A 10,598-nucleotide genomic window follows, 5' to 3' on the forward strand; every position below is an offset into this window, starting at 1 on the left:
TGCACTCCTCCGACTCCCCGAGGCTTAAACACGGCCGGTGCGCTTTGTTACAAATGTATTAAAATACGGTGGCACGGGCCGACGCGTCCGGCCCTGCCTCAGCGGGTCCAGCCCTGCCTCGGCGGGTCCAAGGCCTCCCTCGGGCGGGACCAAAGCCTACCTCGGCGGGTCCAGGGCCTGCCTCGGCGGTCCAGGCCTCCCTCGGGCGGGTCCAGGGCCTACCTCGGGCGGGTCCAGGGCCTACCTCGGGCGTCCAGGCCTACCTCTGGCGGGTCCAGGGCCTACCTCGGGCGGACCAAAGCCTACCCCGGAAGGGACCAGGACCTGCCTCGGGCGGGGCCAAGGTCTGCCTCGGGCGGGACCAAGGTCTGCCTCGGGCGGGTCCAGGGTCTCCCTCGGGCGGGACCAAAGCCTACCTCGGGCGGGTCCAGGGCCTGCCCTCTGGCGGGTCCAGGGCCTCCCTCGGGCGAGACCAACCTACCTCGGGCGGGTCCAGGGCCTACCCTACTCGGGCGGGTCCAGGGCCTACCTCGGGCGGGACCAAAGCCTACCCCGGAAGGGACCAGGACCTGCCTCGGGCGGGACCAAGGTCTGTCTCGGGCGGGTCCAGGGTCTACCTCGGGCGGGTCCAGGGCCTGCCTCGGGCGGGACCAAGGTCTGCCTCGGGCAGATCCAAGGCCTACTTCGGGCGGATCCTGGGCCTGCCTCCGGCGTGTCCAGAGCCTACCTCGGGCGGGTCCGGGGTCTACCTCGGGCGGGTCCAGGGCCTGCCTCGGGCGGGACCAGGGTCTGCCTGGGGCGGGTCCGGCGCCGGCTGGGCGGCGACCGCGCCAAGCGTTAGCTGGCGGCTGACTTGTTATCCTTCCGCACGACGCGGCGTGCGGTGGGGCGCCTCGTTAGCATTACATGCGATAAGCGGCGGGTTACCGGTGTTACTGAACACGATATGGGGGAGGGGGACTATGAGGACCGGGGGTCGCGATCCCGGCTACACATGGGGCTACAATGGAGGGGGGGGGGGGGCGCTCTCAAGCTACGGAGCTCCTGACACTGACCTCGGTTCAACCACGTAACAGCGGTCCACACGCGCCCCGTAACAATCAATAAATAATCTAATTTGGCTAGGCTTTCAGCGGGTGCGAGGCGCGCCTCGGGAGCGCACTCCAAACGGTGCCGGTCAGTTACAACGTCACAAAACATATGGCAGCGCTGAGGGGGGGGGAGGGGCATTGGGCCGGCCACTGCGGCAGATCGGCACTTCCAGCTGGACCGTCGGGCCGATGGCGGCTGGCGGCGGCGGACAGCGCCGGTTGACGGCAGGGCGGGCGCGGGCGGCCGGGCGCCGGTGGCGCGCGCCACTGCCGCCGCCCACACCTCCGACATGAGATCACGGGCGGCCGGCGCGCCGCCGACGCCGCCGGCGGGCTCGCGGGCCGCCACGCCTAAACTACAGTCGCCCACATCAGACTGGGAACAAAATGCCACGACGCCATGCACGACTCCTGCAGTTAGCCACATGCGAATGGGCCCTAGCGAATTATGGCGGACACGACGAGCTCACTGTCAACAAACAACGATCACCAACCAACGCACAAAAGCCGGCAGACACCAAAGATCATATCAAAACCTTTCGTCACTCCAAGCTAAGTTTCATCCAGTCCATGAGTATTAGAAAGTAACTAAACGTTGTCAACTACGTAAACATAAGTAAGAGGTATCCACTTCACGAGCTTAAAGAGAAAATGCGATCTTGGACGCTGGCGGCGCCCGGCAATCTCCGCAGTTCCAACAGCCAGCCCTGTGGCGGTCGCTTGGCCGCAGGCTTACCGCACTAATAAATGCAAAACAAACGCGGTCCGGGCAGCCGGGCGGTGGCGGCGGCCAGCTGGTCCCGGCCGCGCCGCCCGCTGCGCCGGCCCGGCGGCGGCGCGCCCGGCCGCCAGAGTATTGTTTGTCGTTGAGCGGTGGTCCGGCCTGCGGCTGGGCCGACGGCTGACTAGGTGGCGCGCGGCGCGACGCGGCGCGGCGCGACGGCGGCGACGGCGGTGGCCGCCGCCGCTAGCCGGGGCTGCCGCTGACCCGGAAGCGACGCTGGTGTGGCGCTGAGTCGGAGGCGGCCGCTGCCCGCAGCTGCAGGTAGTTGTCGTCACCGATCGGGGCCATCCTGCCAGCGCAGAGAAGGCCGTCACCACACTCCAGTGGCGACGCACGAGGTCGCGATGCGGTCGGTTGAATCGGCAAACCTATTTTTGGAACTTTAATGCATAAGGGCTGAGATCGAAATAGCAGCTAGGTAGACCTTATTTTGACATGCTTCTTAATTTCATGTACCTTTGCTCATTATTAAAGTACGTAAAACGGTCAAAGTCGAATGTCTAATGCTAATAACAGCACACTTCCATTACTCTGGGAAGTCATCTGGTCTTTTCTTATCTGCCTATTGCATTTCACATGCCTATTCTCCTGGGTCTTAACAATCGTCGCATGTTTCGTGACAAGCTGAACCTTGACAACCATCTCAACGTTGATGATAGACTTCAGCCGCCCGTACCCGGAATCACGACAGCATGCTATTTACGCAGGCTCGTGTGCACAGGTCTGCGCCCACACGCCGGTACCGCGCGCCAGGCGAACGCGCGCGCTCGGCACCCGCCAGAGGGCGACCGGCGCCGACTGACCGGGAGCCGTAGCGGATGCCCCGTGCCAGGCTGCGGCTGTGGTCGCGGTGCTCCTGCTCCAGCGAGATCACCGCCGACACGATGCTGTTGATGGTCTTGTAGCCCACCTCCGTGTCCTGGATCTCGTAGTCGGGGTCGCCCAAGTACACGGCCTTACAGGCGTACTCGTCTGCCGGCAAGACATCGCGTGTTGCGTAAGATTACCTTTCCCACACGACTGGGCCCGCACGTGATACGCTCAATGGCACCAATATCCAACCAACGGTGACTGTGAGCTCGCTCAGCGTCTCTCGCGCAGGGCTTTGTGACGTAGGGACACTATCACGCTAAGTGACTCGCTATCAGAAAACGACAAACTCTGCCGGCTGAGGCTCTGCTACACCCCGGGCTCTGTGGCCAGGCGCTCCAGATGCTACGCCCCGCACTGCCCCGAGCGTCAAACTCAGAATCTCCGGACCAGCACGGATCACGCGGCGAGAGCGGCGCCAATACTGACCCTTGAGCTTGCCGAGCTCGTCAAGATTAGCGGCGAACAAGGCGTACACCCCGCTCCATCTCGCGGTCGCTGTCGGCGGCCAGCTTGATCTCGGCGTGCAGCTTATCGGCCGTCACCGGCGCGCAGCCGATGGCGTTCTTGGTCGGCGTCCGGCAGCTGGACACGGCGCGGTCAGGTCAGGTCAGGTCACGGGTGGCGGCGGCGCGGCCCACAGACACACGGGGATGGCTCCAGGCCAGCGGGACCGGCAGCCGTCGCACGCGCGGCCGTGGCGGTCTGCCGCCGCAGCCGGCCGCCGCTCTCAGCATCAACACTTCACCCAAGATCCTGCCATACATAGGTACCCGGACATACTAGAATGGGGGAGTCGAACATGCCTGTATAACCAGAACATCGCGTGTGCCGTGCGTACGTCGGACATGACGCGTCGAGTCGAACACGATCACAACGTCCAGAATACAGGGCACGCCGCCATGGTCCCCCCAACCAGTGAGCACGTCCAAGACCATGCGACCCCGCCGCGTCGGCGGCCGTCTCTGTCCGGCCCGCCGGCCCGCCCTCACCAGGTCCAGATATTGTCCCGGAACTGGCCAGGGTGGAACTGGTCCGTCTTGTCCTGGTTGTGCGCGCACACCTTGGACAAGATGTCCACCCAGGCCTTCTGGTCGACGCAGTTGTTGGCCTGCGGAGCGGCCGGCATCAGGTGGTGTTGTGTGTACGTCTGCGCGTGTGTGTGTGTGGGGGGGGGGGGATGGCAGCCACCGCTGACCGCGGCGAGCTAGACAGGCGGGTAGACCTTGTCACGGGGCTGTGTTATTGGCTCCAGGCGTAGCCCGTGAATTGTAGAGACAATCAGGGCTGGCCTTCGATTCATTAACTCAGTGTGAAGCAGTAGCAGAAGCAAAAGTACAACTGCTGTCTTTGCGTATGCATTGCACGATAACAAAACAAAAAACAACAACTAGGTAATGCAAGCGTGGGACATGCCACGTGTCTAATGCTTGCAATAACCCGGGACTCTGGCACCCAAATAATCTATAGCTGGGCTGTGATGAAAACAAACTGCACACACCTGTATGTACAGATCCTTGTCCGGCTGCACCAGCTTGAACATGTTCTTCTTCTTGAACTGCGCCTCATCCACCAGCTCCACGGTCCGGATGTTGTCCACGGGGATCTCGTGCAGGGGCCGTTGTCCTGGGGCAAGGACGGCTCTATCAGACACTCGGCTGTGAGGTACTGGGCGTCGTCCGCCGCCGGCCAGACACCGTCCCATGACCCGGCGCACGGCGAGGGACGGACCAACAGCCCCGCTCCAGGACGTCGCGCCCCGGCCCTGGCTACTGCTGAAGTGAGGAAAAACGGTTTGACAAATAGGGGAGGGGGACACACTGGGTTGCTTTCGCTATGAAAGGAATAGATGACACGCCAGCGATGCTAACCGCGATGTTAAGAATAAAAAGTCACATAGTCCAATCAACTTCGGTTGAATCCTTAAAAGTGCTGCAGGTCAGATTTCAAGTCGTAAAATGATGCATAACGACGCCCCAAAAAGCACGCGTACAACGAGAACAGCTGACCAATGTCCTGACAGCCTTGTGAATGACGTGAACGGCGTGTAAATTTCCAGCCGCCTCCAACGCTCGCTGAGCCCTGGCTGATGGCCGCCGTAGCGCCTCGCCCGCAGTCCCACAGTCCGCCGCCCGGAGACGGTAGAGACCCGGCCCGCCGTCCCACAGTCCGCCGCCCAGAGACAGCCGAGGCCCGGCCAGCTGTCCCACAGTCCGTCGCCCGAGACAGCCGAGGCCCGGCCCGCCGTCCCACAGTCCGTCGCCCGAGACAGCCGAGGCCCGGCCAGCTGTCCCACAGTCCGCCGCCCGAGACCGTAGAGACCCGGCCCTCCCCCACAGTCCGCCGCCCGGAGACAGCCGAGGCCCGGCCAGCTGTCCCACAGTCCGCCGCCCGGAGACGGTAGAGACCCGGCCCGCCGTCCCACAGTCCGCCGCCCGGAGACGGCCGAGGCCCGGCCAGCTGTCCCACAGTCCGCCGCCCAGAGACACCGAGGCCCGGCCAGCTGTCCCACAGTCCGCCGCCCGGAGACAGCCGAGGCCCGGCCAGCTGTCCCGCAGTCCGCCGCCCAGAGACAGCCGAGGCCCGGCCCGCCGTCCCACAGTCCGCCGCCCGAGGACGGCCGGGCCCCGGCCCGCCGTCCCACAGTCCGCCGCCTGGAGACAGCCGAGGCCCGGCCCGCCGTCCCACAGTCCGCCGCCCAGAGACAGCCGAGGCCCGGCCAGCTGTCCCACAGTCCGCCGCCCAGAGACAGCCGAGGCCCGGCCAGCTGTCCCACAGTCCGCCGCCCGGAGACGGCCGAGGCCCGGCCAGCTGTCCCACAGTCCGCCGCCCGGAGACGGCCGAGGCCCGGCCCGCCGTCCCACAGTCCGCCGCCCGGAGACCGTAGAGACCCGGCCCGCTGTACAGTCCGCTGCCGCCCGGAGACGGCCGAGGCCCGGCCAGCTGCTCACCCTTGTGGGCCGCGTACGTCAGGCTGCGTGTGGTGAGGCAGAAGTAGCGCTGTCGGAAGTTCTTCAGACCCATGAGCCGGCGGCCCATAGCCCGCTTCACCAGCACCCTGCAACGAGAGCGGCGCTGCTCGAGAACAGGTGACAGGCGCCGCCGAGGCCGGAGCGCGGCGGCCACCCCCGGCCGACCGCGCGTACCCACTGCTCGCCGCCGGCCGACCGCACGGACCCACTGCTCGCCGCCGGCCGACCGCATAGACCCGACTTGGTGCCCGATGGGTACTGCGCTGCGAGATCTGGCTGTTGCGCTGGGGACGGGCGACGATCTACACGTGCGATCGCAGGGGAACCAAGCAACGTCCCACAACCGGAAACGCGCCGTCGTCTTACCAGTTTTCCGTTCGGGCAGCTGGACGAAAGGAAACTAGTTAGATTTGCACACGGTCGCGTGGCCTGCTCTTGCCGATCGAGTCACATCTCCTTCATCAGAGTCGCCTTTCCTCATCCATTACAGCATGCCCATGCGCGGCACGTTTAGATGGGCAACACGACGAAGCGAAATCGACAGTAATGGCGGAAAGTTTAATGTTGTGCCGGCTCACAGTTTGAAAAAGATCATAATGAGTAAAAACCTGACGACCCCAATGAATTTTGTCAGGAGAAGGCGCTGTAACAGTTGCTGCACGTACCCCTCCTTGAGTATGATCGGCGAATCCAGGGCCTGGTGGGGAGCCGACTCCGTCGATATCACGTCCAGGAACTGAAACCGCGTCCGCCACACGTCAGGGACGGTGCCAGTCTGGACCGCCACTCCGGCCACAGGCGGCCCAGCCCGGCCACTGTGTCCGCGTTACCAGGGCTCGAGAGCTCGACGCGCGTGACGCGGGCCGTGACGGGCTACAATGGTATCGCATAGCTGGACTGAGACGAGCAGTCACGCCTTCTGACTTTGGCAAGTCCGGCTGCAAATGAGCTAGGAACATCGCAATGTCAGACCGCGATCATTCCGACCACGCTTTAACGGGGGATGAGCTAGGAACATCGCAATGACAGACCGTGATCATTCCGACCACGCTTTAACGGGGGGTCTTCGCGCCTGTGACCACGTACCAGCCGCAGCTTCTGCAGGTAGCTATCGTTGAAGAAGTCCTGGTTGACCGGCGTCATGTACTCCTCCTTGAACGTTACGGCGCTGCGGGAGCCGACGCAGCTGCCCAGGCTGTTGATGGTCTTGGAGATGAGCTTCAGCGTCCGACTCGTCTGAGGGTCCTGCGCCACAGACGTGTCACGTGATCGCCGAGGCCCGACTCGTCTGATGGTCCTGCGCCACAGACGTGTCACGTCATCACCGGGGCCTGACTCGTCTGAGGGTCCTGCACCGCAGACGTATCACGTCATCAACGAGGCCCGACTCGTCTGAGGGTCCTGCACCGCAGACGTATCACGTCATCAACGAGGCCCGACTCGTCTGAGGGTCCTGCACCACAGACATGTCACGTGATCGCCGAGGCCCGACTCTCTGAGGTCCTGCGCCACAGACGTGTCACGTCACGTCATCACGGGGCCTGACTCGTCTGAGGTCCTGCGCCACAGACGTGTCACGTGATCGCCGAGGCCCGACTCGTCTGATGGTCCTGCGCCACAGACGTGTCACGTCATCACCGGGGCCTGACTCGTCTGAGGGTCCTGCGTCATAGACGTGCCACGTGATCGCCGAGGCCCGACTCGTCTGATGGTCCTGCGCCACAGACGTGTCACGTCATCATCGGGGCCTGACTCGTCTGAGGGTCCTGCGCCACAGACGTGTCACGTGATCATCGAGGCCCGACTCGTCTGAGGGTCCTGCGCCACAGACGTGTCACGTCATCAACGAGGCCCGACTCGTGTGAGGGTACTGCGTCACAGACGTGTCACGTGATCGCCGAGGCCCGACTCGTCTGATGGTCCTGCGCCACAGACGTGTCACGTCATCATCGGGGCCCGACTCGTCTGAGGGTCCTGCGCCACAGACGTGTCACGTCATCAACGAGGCCCGACTCGTCTGAGGGTCCTGCGCCACAGACGTGTCACGTCATCATCGGGGCCCGACTCGTCTGAGGGTCCTGCCCACAGACGTGCCACATGTCACTGCGCACAACCGGGGCAGGCGAGCCGCATCACTCCAGCTTATGGTCAGGCTGGACAGCGCTACGGCTAACAACGCTCCGCTCCTCACCAATGCCTCACGTGTACATTTCATACCTCTCGGAAGCCTGAGGCCCCGCAGCTCGACGCCTGTTCGCTGGTCGCCTACCAACACATGCTCACGTGCACGAGCATATTAGCCGCGGTCGGGGCGCTACCTCGCTGCCCAGGGTGCCGGACGCCAGCAAACGGCGCGGGAGCTCGCTCGTGATGAATCATCGCGACACTACAACACTCAAACACTACAACACGGACTAAGCGCCGACGAGACCCTGGCGACTACAGGACTGTACGGCCCAACCCCCTGCTTTTCTACACACATTCCTCTTGGACGCCGGGATGCATGAATCCAATCACGCCGCGGCGGCTGGCACGGCCCCGCGGGCCAGCTCGCTCACCAGCTGCTCCTGAGTGAGATCGAACAGCTTCGGACTGAGCAGGGCCGGAGCGAAGAAGCGCAGGAACACGAAGCCGGACACGCAGTACTGCACCTCCTGGTTGTCTGCGGAGCGACCACATGGCGTCACACACGGCACCAGCGGCGGCGACTCGCGCTGTGCTGAGGCCCGCGACGCACCCTGCGGTCCGGTTCTGGTGGGCCCGCGGGACGCGACACCGCATCGGAGCCGCCGCGAGGACCGCGGCGGGAGCGTCCCAGCCGGCGGCACTCGGCTGCCGACGCCGGGTCAAAGCGCACACCAAGGCCGGGCCCGCTTCGCTGACGGGGGCCCGACGTCCCGCCGCCACCAGCGTACCTGGGAACCGCAGCTTGGCCTGGCGCTTGAGCGCGAAGAAGACGCGGCACATGATCGAGGGACACTGGTAGGCCGAGTTGATGATGGCCCGAACGTCTCGCGCGGATGTAGTCCTTGAGGTTGGACAGGTTGGCGTCGATCCGCCGCTCGGCGTCGCCGATCTTGCCCGGGTCCACCTGGGCGCGCGCGCGGGCGGGCGTTACAGACGCGGCCAACCACGTGCAGCCGAACACGCTAGGCGTAGAAGAACAACCGGTCCAGTTTTTAGTGAATGAACACCATCAGATCCACGAGACAACAACGACCTATTAAGATCGATAACATCGTTTACGAGGACCATAACGTCCACTGAAACAGCTAAAAACGTAACCATGACACTGATATCCGTAAAAAGACCTATCTTGACGAACAATTCTTTATACCCCCACAAAAATAAAAAAAACGCAATTATGCGCACCGAATATAAGGGCGATGCCGCCGTCCTGCTCTTCACGCAAGCCCCAGCCGACCGTTAACAGGGGGTCGGCCGAGCGGGCGGAAACAGGGCCAGTGTACGAAACCCGGCCGCTCTCCGTACCTCGCATGGCTTCTTCTCCTGCGCGATCCGCTCCACCACCGGCTTCAGCACCGTGTGCAGGTAGTGCAGGCCGGCCAGCTTCATCAGCTCGTCCATGCACTTGGAGACGAGTGTGTTGCCGCGGAAGATGGTGTTCAAGTGGCTGTAAATGGGACACACGACCGTGACATGTCGTGCACCGAACCCGCTGTCCTGCTGCAAATCGCCTATCACAACATGCCGTTCAATGACGTGTGAGGCATAACTTAACCCCATCAACTTACAGCCTCGACGCTGTTTCATAACATTCACGTGCTGAGATAATGTCACAACCCAGGTCACGAACGCTAAGCGCGCCTTCACCCTGAGACTACTTGGAACGTCCGCTTCGCCCACATTGCCGCCGCGGGCCGAACACTAACGTTTCATGGGCGATCTCCCACTCGGCAAGCGACTCAATGAGAGACACAATCTTGCCATGATGCAGGAAGATCCGGACCAGCGGCTCAGCCGCCTCCTGCTTGTTGGCGGCCACCTCGCCCAGGATGTAGACAGCGCTGCAGGTTACCGGCTGCCGGCGGCGTCCCATCGGTCAGCGTCTAACCGGGCGTCGGTGGGGGAGAGGGGGGGGGGGGGGGGGAGGGGAGGGAAGGGGGGGGGGGGTGATACGGCCGCTCGACACGACAGCGCCGGTGCCGCCGTCCGGTGTCCGGCGTCGTCTCTCACCTCGCCCGTTCGCAGCGAGGGAAAGGCGAACACCGCCGGATGTGGTGACAGCGCGCCTCGAGCCATCTTACACGGTCTGGAGTCCCCACGCGCACTTGCTCAGCGACCGGGTGGGTATGTATGAACTGCGGCGCACGAAATGCTAACACCACCCGAGAAAGTGTTCATCACATGCAGATTGCATGCATACCACCGTTTGAGGACAAGGTGCGCAACGCTCCATTATGCAAACATCGTGCTTTAAAAGCGCAGTGAACACCGCCCGATCTGCGCGGCGTTTCCCACCGCCTCCCGGAGCTGGCCAGCTGAACGGCGCCAGGCCAGGCGTCGTCCCGCCTCGCTCGGGCTCCAGCCACGCACCTGGACGCCGGGCTCTGCAGGATCAGGTTCAGAAGCTGGTCGTAGTGCTTCGAGCTGATGAACCTGTCTGAGGTGTACTGCTGCAGCTTGACCCGCAGCGAGCCGAGGTCGTGCGCGATCACGCGGTTGTTCTCGCGCGGCTGCAGGAAGTACTGGAGAGGGCGCGATTATGACAGCGTCACACGGAAACGCCCTGCAACGCGAACGTGTTCTAATCCGCGTAGCGGGCACGGCTGCTCCCACGAGGTCAGTTCTATAGGGAGTACGCGATCCACTTCAAGGTGGGGTGGGACGGGGGGGGGGGACAGGACCGTCACTCACGCT

General features: G+C 63.7%; 1 protein-coding gene across 1 annotated transcript; it reads right to left on the reverse strand.

Moving 5' to 3' along the window:
- Positions 1–1,121: 1,121 nt before the first annotated feature.
- On the reverse strand, positions 1,122–8,348 carry LOC119097282 (ras GTPase-activating protein 3-like). The gene is made up of 10 exons (XM_037220331.1): positions 8,276–8,348; positions 6,804–6,962; positions 6,383–6,453; positions 5,959–6,102; positions 5,697–5,803; positions 4,247–4,371; positions 3,738–3,856; positions 3,224–3,330; positions 2,679–2,847; positions 1,122–1,149 (listed from the first exon to the last, which is right to left on the reverse strand). Exons 2-10 carry the CDS (start codon positions 6,858–6,860, stop codon positions 1,122–1,124), a joined length of 927 nt encoding a protein of 308 aa, XP_037076226.1. The 5' UTR covers positions 6,861–6,962; positions 8,276–8,348.
- Positions 8,349–10,598: the final 2,250 nt, after the last annotated feature.

The sequence above is a fragment of the Pollicipes pollicipes genome, unplaced genomic scaffold (genome assembly GCF_011947565.3).
Source record: "Pollicipes pollicipes isolate AB1234 unplaced genomic scaffold, Ppol_2.1 Scaffold_4295;HRSCAF=5057_pilon_pilon_pilon, whole genome shotgun sequence".
In the NCBI taxonomy this organism is placed as follows: Eukaryota; Metazoa; Arthropoda; class Thecostraca; order Pollicipedomorpha; family Pollicipedidae; genus Pollicipes; species Pollicipes pollicipes.

What these genes read in the sequence shown, in the direction of transcription:
- LOC119097282 (XM_037220331.1), bottom strand. Translation starts at nt 6,860, where the DNA reads ATGACGCCGGTCAACCAGGACTTCTTCAACGATAGCTACCTGCAGAAG. An exon ending in CCGATCATACTCAAGGAGGG is followed by an intron (nt 6,103 to 6,382) that starts GTACGTGCAGCA and finishes CCTTTCGTCCAG; the next exon opens with CTGCCCGAACGGAAAACTGG. An exon ending in CAGTACCCATCGGGCACCAA is followed by an intron (nt 5,804 to 5,958) that starts GTCGGGTCTATG and finishes CTCTCGTTGCAG; the next exon opens with GGTGCTGGTGAAGCGGGCTA.